The sequence below is a fragment of the Manacus vitellinus genome, unplaced genomic scaffold, assembly GCF_001715985.3.
Source record: "Manacus vitellinus isolate BGI_N305 unplaced genomic scaffold, ASM171598v3 scaffold_10_pilon, whole genome shotgun sequence".
Classification (NCBI taxonomy): domain Eukaryota; kingdom Metazoa; phylum Chordata; class Aves; order Passeriformes; family Pipridae; genus Manacus; species Manacus vitellinus.
This window is the reverse complement of record NW_021938838.1, coordinates 4,701,290-4,722,828: the sequence shown is the minus strand read 5'-3', so window position 1 is coordinate 4,722,828 and position 21,539 is coordinate 4,701,290. Positions and strand designations below refer to the sequence as shown.

Genomic DNA, 21,539 nt, shown 5'->3' with positions numbered 1-21,539 from the left:
GTGATTTAGATTTGTTTTCTGCTATTTCTCAATCAGCCCAGGAAATAACACCCTCACATTTTCCAGAGAGTCAATATGCTTTCATTTCATGTTTTGAGACACTATTTTAATGAAATTACGATCATTTTCCAGACGCAATGTTACTTCAGAAAAGAATACTGGACAACAACGTACTTTGTCTCAGCACTGGGCAGGCAGAAATATTTGCTAACTGCAGTTTGAAGGTAATTCCCTTTATGGCCATTTTCTCCCTTTTTCCACATAGTTACAACTGCTCAGGTGTCACAGCCCCTGCCACAGCCCCCCTGGAAGGCACCCACCTACAGAGATCTCTGAGGGAAACCTGGGATAACTGGCAGACCCCTGGAGCTGAGTGCTGGAATATAACACAGGGACACTGCACCCTCTTCTGGCTACAACTCCCCTTGTGCCTCCCGGGGCTGAACCCAGACCTTCCAAACTTTGGGAGCACGATCCCCAGCCAGCAGAGTCATCCCAGCCTTCCCTGGTCCCCAGTCTCCAAAGGAACACCCACAACCCGTGTCTTGCCTGCAGTGCAAGCACACACTTAAGCTGAGTTCCATTTCTAGCCTCAGGCCCTGCAGTGGCAGAGCAAAAAGGCAAATGTGAGTATCTGGGCAGCCCTCACCCTGTGCCTCCTCCAGCAGCTCCTCCTGCTGCTCCCTCCCGGCCCCTGCGCCGGCACAGCCCTCACCCCACACACCCAGCACACACGGGGGGGCAGAGCAAGACCTGGAACAACTGGATTTTTACTACAGTTTTATTTGAATCCTGTAACACCTGGGGGATGCCCCCGAGCACGGTCACGAGCGCAGCACACGCTGTGCAGGTGTGGGTGCTGCAGGCAGCAGGTGGCACCACGGACTCACCAAGGCTGCAACCTCCAAAATCCATGAAAGCTCACCCTCTACCAACCAGTGGGACAGGTTTACAGTCACTGGGGAGGAATCATGAGGATCAGCCCGGAAATATTTCAAGTGAATCAGCTAAAAATAGCAAGTAGGAGAGAGGAGAGCACTTCTTTCCAGAATTCTTTTCCTTTCAAAGACCTCTTTCAAAACTGTTAATAAACTTTTAGCATTTCCCCACCCTCACAGGGCTAGAAAACACTAGGGAGCATCAGCAGCAATAGCCTCTCTTATCTGTCTGCTTCCTATATCCACTTGAAAGGATGTTTTTCTCCAGCCTCATTGGATTATAGCTAGTTTAGACATCACTTTGAACAACACAGAAGACCTCTTCATGCAGAAATTGGTCTCTTTACAACCACATCTTGCAAGAAAATTACATAATGAATTTACATCTACTATTCTATTTTTGTGTCCTTTTATACAGGTCACTGTCATAAATCAGTGTTGATCTTCTAATAAAGACATGCTAATCTTCTCCACTGTCAACAAGACTTGAAACATCTGACCACAAAGTCTTTTTTTCAATTTAGTTTATAAAAGAGAATCATCTAATTTATAGTCATATGCAAGAAAAAAGCTGCTGAAGGAACCAGAGCTTGTCTTATGACTGGAGAGTAAGGTGACTATACAAAAAAAATCTGCCTAAGGTAACATTTTGAATAGTTACCACGTGTAATAAGGTGGATTCCACCACCAGAGCCAAGAGACAACAAATGAAGCAATTGGAAGCAGATTCAAAACAAAGAGAAGGAGATCAGCCACACAGGATGTAGAGGGGGCTGTGGAATGTATAGCATCCATAGTGTCTTTCCTAGGGCAAAAACCTACAGTAGCTATAAATGCTTGGAGCAAAAATGCATGAAATTTCTTATCCCTACCTTAGGAATTCCCTAAGCTGCAAAAGACTGGATCATGAAGAAATATCCCTGTACATACATACACTCCTGCATAGAATCATGGAACCATCCAGGCTGGAAAACACCTTTAATAAGCACTCAGAAGAAGCCTTGGGCATGAGCACAGGTAGGGGCAGCAGTACCCTGCACTTGGGGGAATTGCAGAGTGCAGGGGAAGAACCACAAACTACCTGTATGACCAAGGGGCTTGTCCTGTTCAGGGGCACTCAAGACTGGCATGGTGGCCCAGGGCTTTAGGCTTGGTATGTGAGAGGATAAAGCCACTGATGGACCTTCAGTAACAGCCAAACTGGGTCATAAAAAATAAAATGAGCACAGCACAGACCTAATATGCTTTTAAGGGCTGGACCAACAGCGGGGGAACAAGCAGAAGACCGTAAGGCATGTATTTTCCATGTTTAGAGCTGCAGCCAGTTACCTTTTAAACTCATCATGATAAAACTCAGATTTGCAAGTCACCATCTCACTGGCTTGACTGTCATCACGACTCCTGACTCCACCAAAGACATAAAGCTCAGAGGCAACTCCACAGGCCACTGCCCCAAATCTGAAAATCCAAATGAAAAGAAAATATTAATGTAGTATATCAAAACCAGTTCACATATCCTTCTGAACTTCCACCATTTCTTATTTTTTTATTTATACACACACACACAGATTCCTTTTATATCCAACAAGACCAGATCTGTCATGGATTTGAATTGTAAGCACCTAATTCAGAACACATAAAACAGAAACATATTTATCTCTGAAAAAAATTCTGAGGTTCCAACTGAACTACAATTTCTAATTTTCCTTTTGCATCAAGGAAGTATTGCTTGTAATGTCAGGAATGCATTTCTACAAAATTTGTATTTATTGCTTGGATGCTTCTCTTTTCCTCAGCCATGTGTTAACTACAGGCTACCATGACTCAGAAAGTCATGGGGAAGTTGATGGGCCATCTTCAGGGATTCATCAGCAAAAGGACAATCTCCTCTCATCAGAGTTAGAAAAGGCTGTACACAGCAATCTAGTTCCCCCTTCCATTTTCACTCACCTCCTCTCTTTGAGAGGACAGATTGCTGTCCACTGCTGAGTCCTGGGGTCGTAACACTCCACAGATTCAAAGAGTTTTCCATAGGAGCCTCCACCCATTGCATAGATTTTCTTCTTCATAGCTGCATAGCAGCCAATCTTATGGGAAAGAGAAAAAGCATATCCAAAACTAACTATACACACACAGGCATTCAGGTTGCCTGTAGCACATGTCAAACAATGCCAGGCATAACAATCCTCAGCCAGACTTTTCTTTTGGTATATTAATAAAGAAGCTGCTGTCTCTCTTTTCATTTTGAGATTATTTGTTACAGCTTCTACTTGAAGAAAAAGGTTTAAATATATATATATTTATATATATACATATAATTGCCTGTTTAACCATAAGTAATGCAATACTATACAATGTAGTTCTTACCTTCCTAACCATGGTCAAGTCTGGCTGCTTGGTCCAGGTCCGGCTATAAATATCATAGCTCTCCATAGAGATCAGCTCCCTTTCACCATCCTCACCTCCCAGAATATACAGAATTCCATCAATCTCTACCACACCAAAATTGTGTCGTGCCTAAGGAATACCAATAAAGTCAACACTGTAAAACGTAACAGCCACTGTGAACAAATCAATACAATCTTATTTTTCAGCATATCTGTCTGCAAAGTGCTATTGGTGTTATGCCTGGGGTTTGTTTTGGTTTGGTTTTTTTAATGGTGAAGCCCTAAACAACAGCATAAGATTATTAGCTTAATCAACTAAACTAAACAAAGGGTATTAAAAGAAAAAAAAAAAAAAAGCAGAGCAGCAGAAGCCAAAGAGACCACACAGAAATCTAAGAACAGAGCTTGGCTCTATTTCAGTTTGCACAGTGAGGGTCTCCACAATGAAGCTGTTGCTTTCAGGTCTCTATAGCAGCCAAACTCAGACTCATTATCTGTGCAAAGGCAGCTCCTCTATTTTGTATGTTTGGGCACAGTCCCCTCAGTCTCACAGCAAACAGGGAACATCACAATCATAGCCTTACTCTTAGTAAGCAGGAAACTTAATGCATCATAACTACAGATGTAGCCAAAACTACAAGCCTTTGCCAACCAGAGGCTGCAAAGAGGAAAATCCTGGGGCAAACAATTTCTTAACAAACACCCTGTGCTGATCTACAAAGATAAACCCACAGGTGTATTAAGGATATACGTTTACAAACAACAAACTGTTAACTTTCTGATGGAATGTAAGTATGAAGAAGGAAGCATTAACTCAAACCAAACCTAAGTATGTCTGTGCAAGCCAAGTTCTGTATGTTGGCCAGTCCTCTGTCCATGTTTTCTGCACAGTCCGATCCCTTTGTCCATCTCAGAGTTCTCTTGTTTTAGAAGGCCAGTACACGCAGAACATTAAGTACACTATATGACTGATGCATTATGAAACTCCTGAAATTTTGTAGTTCATCTTACAGTTAGCTCTTCACCAACTGTTTAGTTTTTCCAGATCCAGCAGTCAGCATCAGACCACAAGAACAACAACAGGATATAAAAGGAAGTCAGTCTGCAGCATGATTTCGAATGTGTAAGATGCGACTGAAGATTCAGAATAAAATTTTGCAGAAGAAAAGGAACATTTTGCCAAAGTAAAAACTTAAATCCCAACAGTTAGATAGAGATCTTGCCTCATGCATTGGTGGTAAGGAACTCCATGAATTGGTGTCTGGATCATATTTCTCTCCAGAGCTTAGCGTTCCCTTGTTTTCATCCTGACCACCAAGCACAAATAAAAATCCCTCTGTAAAACAAAATGTAACATGATCTTAAGAACAGGACCCACACCTGTACACTGAGCAAGACAACGTGACTGGTGAGCTGTATCCTGGAATTCACTGAGAGATTCACACCAGTCACAGTTCAGACTGGACTGGAGAAGGCAAAGCACATACTTATATCTGACTCCAGTCTACCCCTGCAGATACTGTTCAACATGTTCAGTGATGCAGCAACTAGAATTTACTTAAAACATGAAATACTCCTGGAGAGACAGATGTAGCAGATTCCCACAAAATGTTGCAGGAATAGTGATTTTAAGACACTCGGATGACAGGGATTTTCACAGATTCAAGTACAGTTTTGGGCAGACAAAGGGGAAGCATAAAATAACCCCAGTGCAGTCAATCTTAAAGATAATATATTATTATAAGCTGTATCTCAGATTTTGAGGCACTGGTATGTTTTCAGAATATTGACTTTAAAAATACAAAGTTCCCCTTTACCTGCTGACAATACTCCATGATTGATCCTTGGAATACTCATAGGAGCAAGTTCAATCCAGAGCTGTCTATTGGGATCATAAAGAGGACACATACACCGCATCACTGAGGTTGGTTTCCGTGATCTGAACACAGGGTGGGGAGGGAACAAACAGAAACAGAAAGACAAGACAGAGTTTTACAAGTTCACTGTTAACACCTTGTGTCCAAAATTTGTTTGTTCACGTTTTCATGTGTACTCATCACGTGTGGCATTGCCCTGGTAAGGAGAAGACCCACAAACCAAACATGTAAATTGAGTTTGTACAGACTGGAGACAAAAAGCAGCTGCACTTCATTCCTACTGTACCTTCCTGTACTCTTTCTTAAGAACTTTGAACAGCTAAAAATAACTCACAAAGTGTATTAGTAATGTTTGAGTAAAGTGATTCACAAAATGCAAAATGTTATCTGAGTGGTCTACTACACTTCTATAAGAGCTAACATCTAAAGGCTAAATTTATTTAAACAGGACAGAACCTTCCCCCCTGCTGCAGGGGGTACTCAAAAAGAGAAAGGGATTATTGTGCAGAACAGAAATTTTCATCTGGCAGCTCAGATGCACCACTAATGACTTGTTTTTTTTGAACCATGGCTATCATAAACAAAACATTAAAAGCACACGTTGGTTGCATTTAAGTTTTGTTATAGATGCTTTTCAGACCTTCAGAAAGGTGCTTCTCCAACGTTCTGTGCTGAGCAAACAACACATCCTACCCTTAGTTTACTACATGTTGAATGTCAGAAACAAAATAACTATTTATTGCGGAATCATTCCCAGAGGTATTTCAGGTGCATCTGACCAACCTAAACCAAACTTAAACGACAGGGTAGCAGGTGCACGTGCTCTCTCCAAGCTGTTTTCAGACTGCCCTGAACTCCAGGCACCAGCTGTGAGCCCTGCGATGTCACCGCACACTTACACTCGTTCCTCCCCCCCAACAGTCACGATGCACTCGGAGTAGCCCCGGGGCTTGAAGGAGGCCAGCATGGCCTCTCCCTGCTGGGGGGGGGTCAGCGGGATGTTGTTGCACTCCTTGACGATCTCCCGCACCAGCGGCTCGCTCATCATCTGCTCCCGCAAATACGCCGCGTCCAGGCCCGACACCCACACTGCTGACATGACATCCTTCATGTGAACCTGAGGAGAGACAGGGATGCCAGGGAATCACCCAACTTTTACAGGACAGCGCTGAGGCATCCGTAAGTACAGATGCTTCTGTATTTGTCAAATACTTAAGAGGTTTTGATATTTGGAAGTGATAAACTATACAGCACAATGTTACTAGGAAAATGCATCGAGTCCACAGGATTTCTCCATAAACATGCTACTTGCTTTCTCTCCATGAAAACAAGATTATATCATCAAATGCCAAAATGGTACTTTATTTCTCATTGCCTATCAAATAATAAAGGCAGCAAATGATGTATCACCCACAGTGCTTTCACCCTTTTACTGCAATCCCATGGTCTGCATTCCAGGCAAAATTCAATTAATTCCATAAGTGCAAGATTAGACCCGAAAGAAACAGTTCTATTTCAAGTTCCCACTGATTAGAATAAACACTCCAATCCGCACCACATTCAAAATACAAACATTTGGATGTCCTGACCTTTCTGGAATCTGAATCATGAGAAATCCACCTAATCACCGCTTCAAAGACGTATCTTTCGTTTCCAACATTGAGTTTTTCCATCGACAGCACTTCTTTCAGTTTTTGAGGAGTCAGTTCCAAGAATTCCTCTGTGCTGCTGACATCTCGAAAGTGAGTTTCCAGATACTCTGAGGCAAGGTAGTGAACATGATGCAAACAATAGTGCAGTGCAAAGTCCCGAATACCAATACAGTTCTCAGCAGCTATGCAACCTTCTAAAAACTCACAGCAGAGAGTTTTTAAGTCTGTAAGCAGCAGGAGATCAGCTGCCTGTACCACATCTTGGATAGTTTCTTCATTTAGCCTGATCTGCAAGAATTAATTTAGAAGTTATAGCTACTATCACTCATTTGTTCCATGACATGCCCGCATTCATTACCCTCAATCTCAGTGGCTGAAAAATGGAGCATTAATGCCAGTGTAAAAATTAGGAGAAACTGATATGACTGCTACCCCTTTATAAATGAACACAGGGATGGAAAGGCATTTGGTTGGCAGAAGGTGTCGAGCAGAATTTTGCGCCTGAAGAAACCAACCATAAAATTGTTCATCTCATCTGGGAGCCTAAAATGAGTTTTGCTGCAAGACATAAATAATGTTTTTAAAAATGCATGTCCAGAAAAGAATTTCAAGCCACATCTGCCTTTTCTTTTTCTGCTGAAAATTAAAACTCGTTCAGCAATGTCAGTCTGGTTCCAAATAAACTGGACACACCAACTTTAATTCCTGCTAAAGCTCCTGGCACACAGATCTGAAGGGGCACAGTGGCAGCAACAAGAGGCCAGAGAGGTGGGCACGAAGGGCACTGAGGGAGGACACCTGATGTACTGTAATGGCCAGTGAGGGGGTCTCAATCTCTACAGCTACCACCAAACCAGTTCTCTTTCACACCTGACACAGACTGCATGCTTTAAGGCAGGTTATTGAAGGCGGCCACCAATTTTAATACAAGCATTTGACACTGACTCTAAATTTTAAAGTCCTCCCCGGTTGCACGAGAAGAGGAGAGACAACTACAGAGCTTACTGCCTCTACTTCACATGCACAGCCCCACTTTGCAGAAGTTCCATCACAAAGCTTTAAACCTCAGCAGGTTTATCTTTCAGGACAATGTTAAAACCCAAGTTATTCTGACAAACAGTCCAGCTGCTGTCTAGTTCTTTTTAATACCATACCTGCCCGCTGAAGATGTAATCTAGTATCTCTTTCATGATATCAACAGATATCCCTTCGAGTTCAATCTTGTACGTTGAGCCATCATCCTTTGGAGGATTGTAATTCAATTTTGTTCTAAGAGAGGAGACAAGAAAAAGAGAAAAGCTCAAAAATCTGGGCACTGTTGCATTTGTTTCTGAAGAAACAAACACTAGCTGTGGGTCACCTGAGCTAGAGCAGGGATGTTAAAACCTTCCAGTGTGATGTGAAAACTGCCCCTTGAATCAGCATGGAAAGGATGTAGGTCTGGTCTCTGATACTGCTCATCACGTTTCCAAACTGAACAAACACTTCAGCCTTGCAAACCACCCAGGGCATCAAAGAGCCAAAGTATTTTTTATCCCAGCTCATTCATCACAAGCATTCAAAAACTTCACTCAGACCTTCCAACAGAACAGCAGCTCTGCTGACAGATGAAACACAAGAATTTGCTTTGCTAAAGGTGGAAAAAACCCCAAAACAAAACAAAAAACCCCAAACATTTTACCAAGAAAGAAATAATTAGAGTAAGGAGATGTGATCAGAATATTCACTGGCAGCAAAAATATTTGGACTGCATTACCATTTTGTGTAGTTTATGATGTTATCAGCCTAATGCTATGCCTGGCTGTAACCAATCCATGTGCTCATAGTTGCAGGAAACAGCCCATGTGCTGCTCAGCAGAGCTTTAAATATTCATCTGCATCAGTGGACACCTCACTTGTGAGCAATTCCTTTAAAAATACCAGGAGCACTGTAATGTGCCTTCGAATAGCAAGGAGAGGGACTGGGGAAAAAGATGGGGAACTAATAACAACACAGCAGACACTTTGCTTTCCATCAGCTGTTTGTGCAAACACTTCTTCCAGGAAAGATAACTTGAAGCATTCAAAAGTGAGCAGTGTCCACCAGTCTGGTGCAAACAGCCACGAGAGCTAATAAAAGATCATTTTGAATGTCTCTTTTCCACACTTTAGGCAATGAAGAATACATTATATAAAGACCAGAAAACTTGTTTTATTACCTCTGTGTATATTTATATATCTATATGTAAATCCCAGCACACAAAAGCCTTAAAAGCATTTCTACATTCATTTGAATATATTCTTAGGTAGAATTAGTTTCTTAATGTGAAAAGCTGTGGCTTTGCTAAGCTGGAAGCGACCAGTTTGTCAGTGTTCTGCTATCCATGTTCACACTAATACATAAATAGGACTTAGCTCAAGGCAGATTCTGCTTTACTTACTCATATCAGAACAAATTAGTTTCTCACAAAATAAGCTACAACTCACATCAAATAAAACCTTAGTCTGTAAGGAGCTATTTTTAAGTGTGAATAAGGATGGTAATTTTAGCCCTTTACTTAATCATGTCTGTGGTCTTGCCTTCACATCTCTCACCTCACAGCAGTGCTCGGCTCCTCTCAGTGTTTGTATGGCACAAGTTACAATACAAATAACAACAACAACATGGTATGGATTAGGAAATTGTTTATTTCCTAACACTTGGAAGGAGATTAGGAAAATTAGGTGACTCCCACTAAAGCACATGCTGCAATAGCAGACACTGATTTACAACTTGTCAGTTGAAAATTTCTAACCCAAATATACATGTCCAGCAACACGATCAACATGTACCTCAGCTCGAGCCATCCTTGCCCATGTGGAATGTGCACTTTTCCTGCCTACAAACTCCAAAGGAATTACAGAGCATATAACACAGGGTAAGAGGCCTTTTCAATTCCAACACAGAGTAAAAGGCTTTTTCACACATGTTTTCAAATCTATTCAAACTACTTCAATTTTACTACTGCTACCACCTCCATTTACACGCGAGTTTTAGGTTTCCTGGTTTGTAACGAAAGCTGTATCTTGTTTCCTGGGATGAAATTGGTTTTTCTTTTCACTTAACATAAAATATATCAAGGTTTGCAGCACGTGGCTTCCTTCAGCAGAAAAGGGAGGCACTTGGATGGCACCTGGATCTCACATGTGTCAGGTACCTGTGAGTAGCTGGTATGGTCAAACACAGAGCAGTATCTACCCAGAACCTGGACAGTCCAACACACTGTGGGGCTTAAAACAGGCCCAAGGCATATAATAAACATGTTGATGCCAGCACTAATAGGGAGATTAGGGAAAGGACTAGTGCTATTTATCTTTCATCTTAGCATCACCTGCACACACCCAAGCTAAATCATCTCATTGCGTGGACTTTACACTGACGCTTCCTGGTAACGAGACAGTGTTGTTCAGAGTTTTTGGGTCTTATCAGGCTAGATGTTCTAATTACTGTGTATTTTTTCAGGCATCAACAGTTGGTAATCTGAAAAGAAAGGGCCCAGCCCCTGATGCAGGGCCAAAACACAAAGTCAAAGCAGGAAAATAACCTTGAAAACAAATCAAACTATTTCAGCTACAGACACTCGCATGGAGGCAAACATTCACCTTATGCAAATGCATCCCAGTTCAGACTAAGTTTTGCTCCTATCATGTGTCATGGGAAGCAATAGTTATCCATCTGTCACATGACTTTAATTTGTTGGCTAATAAGCTACAAGGTTATTTATTTTGGTACAAATACTTCTGAGCTATGACATGGGAGCCATTCCCAAAGGCAGCTGGAGGTGCTCCTTGTCATTCACATCACGCACTGCAGGACAGCAACTGCCTGTTGGGAAGAGGGGAGGGAAAACATGAGGCAAGGGCATATTATAACCAGGTTTGGGGCTGGAAAAGTGTAAGAAAGAAAACTGTGAGTCTAAAGGAAAGAAAGCTGAATGAGGAGAGAAGAGTAGGAGGTATGGAATCGGAGGGCAAGGAGCTCTGTCTCCTCTTGCATCACCCAGCACCAGCTGTGACCTGCACCCACATCTCACCAGCAAACTGAGGCCTGGGCACCCTTGTCATAACACACACAGACAGAACAAGAACATTTCAAACCATGTTTGCTCCCAGTTCAGAGAGTGGGCACATGGAGAAACATTTAACCCTGGTCCTCTATCAAATTCCACTTCAGAAAATAAGTTACAGATATGCTTAAGCAGAGGTTTCCCAACCTGTCAGCATCCCAGGAGGAGGATGCTTGCTTTCCACCACACTCTTCCTCAGGGTGATTTACTCAGCCTGTGATTTGTGTGGCTGAAAGCTGGAAGTGGCAATCAGCAACCCAAGGTGCAGAGATGGGCCCAGCTGCAGCACAGCTGCTTCTGACACATGCATGTGACAGCTTCCTACTGTGGACAACATTCCTAATTACTTTAAAAGCACTCCGAGCTGCCAAACCACAGCAGAAAAGGCTGCCTCGGTCTTCCTTAATTCAGATGGAAGACCAGAACATCAAGATTTAGAAGGAAATAACCCCCCCAGCCAACCAGAAAACCCTTGAGCTGGGAGTGGAGCACAACTGAAACACACACAGAGCTGGGGGAAATAAAATATGGCAACTTCTCCATCCTGTTCTATCAAGTAATTTAATTTTGAACAGCTTGGCTCCATACATGCTCTAAACCAATATTTTCCATTTTTTAATTAAGATCATCACCATAAGCTGAAATTGCTTCCAGTAACATAAACAGTGTTCTATAAATGCTCAACATCCCCCCCAAACTCTTGTACCTCCTCAGGAAAACTGTTTGGCAAACATAACACCTTGGGCAGGTGGCATCAGAACAACTGGGTTGATGTTGTGTTTTGATGTTGTCTGTGTGACAAATTTAGAATCTGCTGTTCCACATCACTTAAGGAATACAATCCTAATGAGTCATCTCAAGTGACACTACATAAGGCAGAACGAGGAAAAAAATTCCAGTACCTCTTCTGTATTTGTAAGCAATATAAACAAGGTGAATTCTCAAAATTAAAATAGGGCTTAAGGACAGATGCTGATATTGCCAGAGTAACAATTCACATCTAATTGCATAAAACAAATTCAAACAGTAATAAAAACCCCCCACAAACAAACAAAAAGCAAACCAACAGGTAAATTAAGACTGTCCATAGTTCTTGTTAAAATTCAGGTGGCTCTTCCAACTTACTGTCATTTCAAAAGAGCAAAACAAAGAAAAACACAATCATCCTTTCAACCCTATAGCCAAATCCCTGTGACAGCACCAGACAGTGGGACAGTTAAGATGAATGACAAGCACATTGAAAAAAGAGTCCATGTGTCTGAAAACTTGGTTTTCTTACATTTTACAGATGAAATTTTACAGGAGGGGAATAATAATTTTTTAAAAAATAATTTTTTAAAAATCCAGCCAGACTTAACAGCAAACAAAATGAAAATTCAAACAAAGAACTCAGCTGCCACCAATAGTGCTTGTTTTCCTGAGTCAGACGTAATTCTCTGGGAATATTTTTATCTTTAAAATCTCTTCCTTATCTGTGAACTGTTAAGAAAAGGTAACTGGTGTGTTTTTACAGTGGTGGCCTGAGTTATAAAGAGAACAACAGCACAACCCTTGGAATGCTTTAATCTTAGAGCGCTGGTATATTGGTACCTAAACAGGTAAAGCAAACAGCTGTCTGCAAAGACTGTGCCTGTGAGAGTGCTCCAGACCACAGCCACCTCAAGCAGGTTTATATTTACAGTGAGCAGCAACCTAAAAATCTGGGAAACAAGAGACAGACACTTTGGGTTTGACGCTTTGCAACACAAAACTTTTACCTGCTCTCACGTCACCGCGCCGCGAAGGCAGTTCCCTGACCTACTTCCACAGCCAGAGTAGGGTGTCAGGAACCAGACTGCAGGAGCCCAGGGAGACACTCGGCTTTTGGAAAGCAGTTGTCTTGCCAAATTAATGATTTTGCTCCAGATTAACCGTAAGGGCTAGTCTGCACAAGCCTTGCCAGTATTGCCACACCACCAAACCTCAGTAGTGAAGTAGCAGAGCCATCCTTCCAAAGCAACGAGTAATAAAATTGGGGTTTGATGATATATCCTTTACCTGCACCAGTGTTTTGGCCTTCTCTAGAGAGCATTAGCGTTCTAAAATGAAGTTGTACCTCCAACAAATGCTTCCAGCAGAGACATGCACCCAACCTAAAACACACTCACAAGGATGACTCAGTCCCCAAAATGGCAAGTGAGTACTTGGAGATTTTGCATCAGTAAGGAGAAAACTTAAAAAAATCTGCTTTTGATGCAAACAGAAGGTCAATTCAGTCTCCTCCTGGTCTGAGCTTCCTTATGTAGGTTTAAGTCTTTCAAGTATAAGCTTTCCATGTTAAATCTAATTAAGTCCTGCTCAGAACTGACCATTTTAATGGTGAAGTTTTCCATTTGTCTGCCTTTCTCCTTGCAATATTTTCTCCCATGAAAGCTGGTGTCTCTACGTGCAAAAAACCCCCCTTAATAATGACATTATTAAACAGGTCAGACATAAAAACATGATACAGCAGTTCACTCCACCCACTTGCCATCCTCCAAAAAGATATTTTACAACCAAATCAGAAGGTTTCCTTTGAGGTCGCACCCTGGCCTTTAGCACCACACATAAAAGCCAGTCTTCACCACACCCTGCAAAGGGTGCCAGCTCTCAGAGGATTTTGGCTATGCCTCTTCTGTGTCTGTCCTACGTGTCTCTCTCCTTAAGATAATCTGTAACTGCAACATCACATCTCAAGGCAAAGTAATCCACCTAACAGCTCAGCACAAAAACCTGCAGAAGTTGCTTTGCTTGAAGAGAAACAAAAACCAGGAATAAACTTTCCAATAGATGAAAAAATTAGGTTAAGTCAGGCAAAAATGTGGCTTCCCCTCCTCTCCATAAGAAAGGGAACAAGGCAATTACTTCAGCAGTAGCAGTACAGGGGACATGTACAGGGCTCATGGGCTTTCCTCAGTGAAGAGCTTGTTTACCCTGAAAATCTGAAATTACTCTGATTACACTGAGCTCATCCAGAGTTAGATTGTAATCTAAATTGGAAATCTACCCTCAACCAGCCTGTCTTGCCTAAACATGTGAGTTAGCCCTAAGTAGACAGAACACACACCCGACAAACAGTGCCCAGGAACGGACTCTGGGAGCTTCTCAGCAGCACCAAGGACCTGCCTTTTCATTTCACTTTGGCTTTCTTTAGCCAAGCTGGAAAAAAACCAAGCCACTGCACCAGCTGAGCTCACAAACCAGTCAAACACGAGCAACACAGATGAGCTGCTGGGCACCCACGGCTCATGTCACAGCACAAAGCACAGCTCAGGCTCACCTGTGCACGTGGTTGAGCAGATCTGGTTCAGCAGTGGCTGTTCATCTAAGAGGTACCTTCCTGTGTTAGAAACACCTGCCACTGGATTTAGAAAGGTGGGCTTGGGGGTTTTTTTCCCTTCGTTTTTAAAAGGTGGGAAAAAACCATCTAATCCCTGTTCCTCTGTGGGCAGCAGGCTGGGTTCACATGGATCACTCATCAGAGCCCCTCCTGAACTAAACCTGTATCATACTGATGGTATTTTTCTGCTCCACATGACACTCGAGCCCATTCACCGAACTGATGATTTCCAGCAGTGTTTTACACCTCTTAGGCAGGACTTCCTTGGAATAACAAAGGAAGACATTTCCTGAACACAGTTTTAAACCAAGAAATGAACAGTGTCTTACTTGAAAACACATCTTCTTTCAAATTAACTCTGCTTTTCAACTTGTTAAAAATGCTTTTTAGAAGAAACAAGTGCGGGACCATACCCATGCTGTTAAGCTTATAATTAAACATATAAGAAATGCATTGCTAACCCAAACATTCCTGTGACTTACTAATATCATTTTTTGAAAGAACACCAGTGAACCTGCTGAGGAAACTTGTATTAGCCAGGTTTTTATACCTCACTCATCCTTACAGCACATGGGAGAAATTAGCACCACATCAGAGGAAGATTTCCATAATTGCTGATAAGTATGAAGTCAAATGGACAAAATTAGAAGTGCATGAGTAGTATTGTGGGACAGCTGGAAGATGTTTGGAATCCAAATGAGGGAGGCACCTGAACTCTGGATACGCTGAGAGTTGGAAAACACGGATCTACAAGACTATCACAGAATGTGATGACACAGCCAAGAGGAAAAAGGAACCAGGATTTCACCAGCACAGGAGTCTCCAATGCAGAGTATGAACTGTGTCCATAAACAAGAGCTGCACCAGGCAGCCTACATTGTTCAGGGGATGTAAACCAACACCCTGAGGACATAAACCAGCCACCAACCACATGGTATTAAGAAGATATTTCCTTGATAGGCAACAAGCAAACTGTCCATAACAGTGATTTATTTTGTTTTCTTGGAAATATTAAGCAGGGGAAAAGATAAAATACAGGAGACAAAGACAGGACTGGAGACTCCTCTGTGCACAGGTAACACTACACTGGTACTCAGCACCAGGACAGAGAAAAAGCTCTGTACAACATACAGCATAAGAGCCTGAAGAGAGTGTGAAGAAACAAATCCATTCAAACCCTTGGTTATTTTTTGGTTTTTTGTCGGTCTACACCAGGAAGAAGTTCCTTTTGTAACTGCAGATGAGACCAAAACAAACAAAACAGGCTCAAAGAAAAAAGACCCACCAAAAAAAAAAATCAAAAGGCAAATCAAGCAGTTCAGACTCATCAACTCCAGACGCATCGGCAACTTCAGAGCCATAAAACACATTTTAAACCAAGCAAGGAAAAATACTAATAAAAAACTATTCTTTTAATAATAAAAGTTCTGCCAAACAAGGCAATTAATGCAGGTGTAAAGGCAAGCTACAGAGTATGAATTACCCAGACATCCCAAGCAGCTCCATCCTGCCACACCTTCCATCCCAACTCGCCTCTTACATCAGGCACGCGGATACAAAGAAAGGACGAGAAATTTCATCTCAAGTTCTCCTGGGTAAACAAGGTGCTCTCATTCCCAGTTCTCCCTTTGCCTGACGTGTAGCAGCAGCCCAACTGTATTTTTTTTTTTACTATTTGGGGCTGGGTAAGAGCCTTATGGCTTCCTCCCTTCAGGCCATCTTTAGGGGCTTGTTGGAGCAGGAATAAAATAACCAACTCCCCACTCAAGCCTGGTATAGTGACTTCTAAATCCCTTTTTGAAACCATAAACTTTTAACACACCTTTATCACTGTTGCCCCTCAACTGCTTATCCAAACATAACACGTGTGTAGGCACTTCTGGCTTGTGCCAGGCAGAGAGTTTCTGGCCAAGGCAACTATTTTGATTTATTGCCTCTCAAAGTTACAGAGACTTTACAACTCAGTTATCACTAAAACATAATAGGTAGCATTGCAGTTCAATTTTTTAAAAATCAAAACCAAACCAAAACTATGCCTAATTTGAAAAACAGTTTTGAAAGTCTGGAAGCAAATTCTGGCCTGATCTGTTCCTGACTTCCTACTGACAGGTCAAGCTGCAAAGCTCCCAGGAGACTGCCAGAAACAAACTTCTCTTAAGCAACCTTGAAGACAACATGGCTTTAAAGCCCTCCTTGAGAGTGCAGTCACCACAACATTACCCTGCACACCCAGTGAAGAGGGAACCAGCCCTGGCACAAGCACAGAGCGATTCAGCTAAACCAGGACTTGGGAGCACTGGGTCCTGACAACCAAACACCTCCCAGCTCCAGCTGCTGTTTGTGTTCCTGACTTCAGTACCTGTCCCAGATTGAAACAAAAGTTTTAAAACACCATAAAAGGTCTCTATAGACGTCAATAAAAACAAAACAGCTACCAGGAAGTCGGCAGCAGAAGCTACTGGCGTGCACTGGCTTCCAGTTGACCTTGCTCTATAATATTTATTGTCCAACAGGTGTAACAAGAACTGCCCCGTCCCACTTCTCACACCAGCACTCAGGGATGCTCCCAAACACACTCACACAGGGATGGTGTCTCAGCAGGATGCCTTCAGGACAATTCCAAATGCTCCAAGTGCCAGCACACAGAGGAAAGGGCAGGAGTTCAGTGATGGGGGCACGTCCCACCACATCTCCATGGAAATCTATTTTGGCATCGGCAAAGAGGTTATGATTTTGAGGCTGTGCAGAGTCTCACAAGGCCTGTAATGTTTTAGAGATGTCAGAAGGTTGAACAGCACAAGTGAGAAGATGCAAATGCTGTAGGGTTATTTCTGCCCATAATCCATTTACAATTTACAGCTATTTACAAGTGCATGGAAAATAACGTGAACTTAACCTTGCATTTACATTCTCCTTTAGCTACATTATGCTCATCTCGAAAAAGATGAAAATATGATTACTGGTCCATTACTGAGTTCAAAAAGCCTTGGGGAACAGTATAGAACACAAACAGCCATCTGTAATCTGTTCACGCAGATGCGTGAAAATCAAAGACCAAACTCGCTGAAGTAACAAAAACGTCCTAATTTAATTCCTAACAGAGCAGCACAATCCCTGCTTAACAACACTAAGTTTGTCTAAGAATATGAGCTTAAATATCCTCTTTGTTCAGGTAGCTCCCACATGCTCCCTGTGATCCAGGCAGGCAGACAGTAAGCGAGCAAAATATTAAGAGTTGCAAGTTTCAGCTGGCCAGGAACGAGTCATGCCAGACAGTGACAGATCTGTTGGGATGGGAACATCTGCTGCTACTGCTGAGGATACCAGGAATACTTGGACCAAGTCTATCCTATAAAAGGTTGGCGGATATATGCTACAACTTAGGCCAAACTTACCAGTGCAAGCATGGTTTGTTCTGGTAAAAGCCCTCTTACGCCACTGTAATTTACACCGGGCTCTCAAACTAAATAAATTAAGCCAAGGCAATAGAACTGGATCTACATTAGGGCAAGTGCCAGGACAAAGAGTGCTACAAAAGAAGTGCAGGCTTCTGGCTGACTTGTTCCAGAAGAGAAAACTGAGAGCTGACCTGGCTCCAATTTAACTTCTCTGGGATGCACATCACTTTGAGCCAAACCACGCTTTGTCCTATGGCACTTTGCTCCTGAGGAACCCTGCTTTTCTCAGGCTCAGGAATATACCACAAGATGTTAGAGATATGCAGGAAGACTTCTGTGTTTTGCAAATGACAGGATTTGCTCCAGGGGCACAAAGAGGGATTAGATAAACCTGTATATGTAAGGCAGTTCTGTAGGAATTCACACAACCACTCCAGACTTCACTGCCCTTGGAGGGCTACGAGCCACTTGGCATTGGGCAGCTGAGGCAAGACCTCAAGAATCAAACCACCACAAAAATTAAAAGTCTACCTGGTCCCACAGACTGAACATTTAAAAATTAAACAGGCATTTATTATTTTTCTGTACTTGCAGAAGCCACCCTAAGGACCAGACAGGCAGATGGGACTCACGACACCAGCAATATTCCATGTGTTTCTGTGGCCCCTTCCCACTGAAGCTGCCATCTCTGAGCTGCATGGATAATCCAGTTGCCAAATAACTAGAGGGAAAACACATCACTGTAATTTACAAGTGTCCTACTCATAACCAGTCAGCCAAACAGCTTCCATGCAAAACCAAAAAACAGGTAACGCTCCTCTCTCTGTGGCTGCACAAATCCTTCAGCATGCACAGAGTCTGCTCACACCCAACCACCCCCTCACAAGGTCCTACTTATTTTCCTACTCACACCCTAAACTAAGCACTCATGCAAACCTTACAGTTTCTGAACTCGCCCACCAACTTGCCCACAGCCACAGCACATAATGACACAGCCAGACACTGAAAACACAAAACATCAACTCATACTTCCCACTGCTTCACTTACAAGTTTCATATAACCACTCACTTTTCTCCCAATTTTTACCTCTGAAATTAGTTAATGGATTTTTCTGAGCTTTGTATTGGAATTTTTCAAATGAGAGCAACCTGAATCAATTGGCATTTGGAGTCTGTAACAGCCTGTGGTACCAGAGCACACTTTGGAATCTGCTACCCTTAAAATACAAGGGCAGGAAATTCTTGAGTCTCCTGCAATAACTCTTTATATAGAAACCTAAACAGATTTTCTTTGCAAAACCAACACTCAAAATAAATGGGACTTGTATAGACTAGGTACAAGGTGGAGATTAATTTTATCTCCAAAAAGAGCCACTGAAACATTACCCTTGGCTGGAAACACAATGCTCCAACATTGGCAACCTACCTGACCAATTCTACCCAATGTGAAGAGCAGCTGGACTAAGAGAGAGATCCTGGAGTGATAAAAAGAAGAGAGACAGGCAGCAGGTAAAAATTAGGCTCTGCAAAGGTAGGTAATACAAATGTGTTTCCTAATGTGCCCTACAAGAACTAGGTCCGTGTATTTTTGGTTCTTTACATCTCAAAAGCCCGAGGAGAAGACATGGGTTAGCTTAAAAAAAAAAAACAACACAAACCACCCCACACTTAATCATATTTATATATTAATGCATGTAACCTACTTTCACACATAGTTAATGAGTTCCTTCATGGGATTTGAACCTGAAGAATTCTGAGTTTAAAAAAACCACAGCTCTAATGACTACAAGTTTTGTTGCTAATGTAGTTGTGTCTGGTGCTCTTACTCCTCGCACACAGTTAACTCCTGTTTCCCCAGTACATTTTCCAGAGATCAACAAAATGCAGTACTTTAAGACAAAATTCTGTGAAGAGCTACTTCCCCATAGAACAATTTACAAAAAACTTTTCATTAAGCATTTTTTTTCACAGTAAAAAAAAAAAAAAAGCACATTTCCTGTAAATTCATCCTGCTGTAATAGTAGAACAGCAGATTTCCCAAGGACACGACCTCTTACCACCTACAGCAGCTCTTCTGAAACTTAATGTCAGGCATATGGTCATCTAAAACATGATGGCCAACGACCTAAAAAGCATTCAGGCCTTTTGAAGAGTATTCAATCAAGGTTCATTTCAATTTCACATCTTTGATTTCCCTTCCACTACAGTCTTCCAAACCTGCTTCTCAAAACAAGCACTGACCAAAAATTATTGTTAGTACACAGGCTCCGCTATTTCTTTTTTTTTTCAAATTCTTGCTGATCTTCCTTCTCTGTGAATTTTATTTCATTTTATACCTCAGCTCTGCCAGCTCAGTTGATGCAGAGAACTGTCCACAGTCTGTCCACAGTTAGCACCATTTAGAAGTTATTTACCAGCTTCCTATTCTATTTACTTTTAGTTTATTTTTGTATTTGTGAACGTTGAAGTTGTACTACGATGGTCACCCAAAATACCATACTGCCTAAAAGCAGATCATAATATGACACTGCAGAAAGTTGCTTTTTTTTTTTTAGAGAGTAGCATAAGGAATCCCCATCCTCACCTAGGGCAAAAATGCAGATTTTATGACAACTTCACAGGAAGCAGCACCTGGAAGAAATGCCCAACCATTACAAATAGTCTGCTGAAGATTTATGATAATCCTGTGTTTAGCTGGTACTAAAGGTCTGCTCCTACTTTACACATGAAGACAAAATTTATGTCTTTATTACCTGCAAATGAGAGGACTTAAAAACAAAAACCCTTCAAAATTAACCACTCGTGCATTTTGTTTACCCTTTCTGACACGCAGATATGCATCACAAACATCTCGTGGCAGGTATATTCTCTTTACCTGATGTGACTGGACTTGTCAGCAGTGAGCGTGACAGGGTTCAAACTGCTGCCAGTGGCTGCAGCAGGACTTCCCAGGATCTGGGTTTCCCTGGACACGCAGCCCAGGAGAAGCTCAGAACTCAGAAACCATGACTGTGCTAATGCAGCTCGTCCTCCCCAGCACTCGCTGTCAAGTGGCACAGTTCTGACAGCACATGCTGGTGACTCCCGCTGCCAAGAGCTGCCAGCGATCCTGGCACGGCCGGGCTTTGTCCCTCTCGCAATTTCCGAGGGATGTTCTTGGATGTTGTAGGGGCACGAGCGATGGGGAGACAAACCCGGTTTTTTTTGGTTTTCTTGGTTTTTTTTAATTTAAAAGCCGATGTACTTCAGGACACATCACCACCACCTAGCACCCTCTCTTGCTAAAAGGCGTTAAGGATAAAAAAAAAATGATGCTAAAGTGCTGACTCGGCCCAGCTCCTCAGGGCATCCCCTGGGATGCTGCCCCTCGGACACCTCCCCGACCATCCGCACAGCTCGTTCTTTATGGGTCGCTTGTTCACGCCAGGCACTTGGCAGCAATTCAGGTGCTGGGGGGGGGATTTTTTTCCCCGGTGGGTGACAGAGCCTCTGGGACCTGGAAAAAGCAGCGGTCTGATGCCGAGAACACGGCGGCTCCTGCGGAGGAGCCCGGCGGCACCGGCCTGAGGGAGGGAAGGAGGGAAGGAGGGAAGGAGCCGGCCCAGCTGCTGCTCCCACAGAAACACAGGACTGTTAGGGTTGGAAGGGACCTCTGGAGATCATCCCAGTCCAACCCCGCTGCCCAGGCAGGGTCACCTGGAGCAGGAACGCGTCCAGGAGGGTTTGAATGTCCCCACAGAGGGACACCCCACGCCCTCCCGGGGCGCTCGGGCCAACTCCGGGCCGAGGCGCCGCAGGGTCCGCAGAGCCCCCGCCGGCCTTCCCGGGCTGCTCCGTCCTGCCC

The 21,539-nt window shown here is 42.8% G+C and overlaps 1 protein-coding gene across 1 annotated transcript in view; it reads right to left on the bottom strand.

The window, feature by feature from the left end:
- GAN (gigaxonin) overlaps window positions 1–21,539 on the bottom strand; it is a 30,449-nt gene that overhangs the window by 8,673 nt on the left and 237 nt on the right. The window contains 8 exon segments of the mRNA XM_018083768.1: window positions 2,268–2,396; window positions 2,889–3,025; window positions 3,306–3,455; window positions 4,549–4,661; window positions 5,143–5,264; window positions 6,102–6,319; window positions 6,792–7,142; window positions 8,009–8,123. Of these exon segments, the coding sequence (XP_017939257.1) occupies window positions 2,268–2,396; window positions 2,889–3,025; window positions 3,306–3,455; window positions 4,549–4,661; window positions 5,143–5,264; window positions 6,102–6,319; window positions 6,792–7,142; window positions 8,009–8,123 (1,335 nt within the window).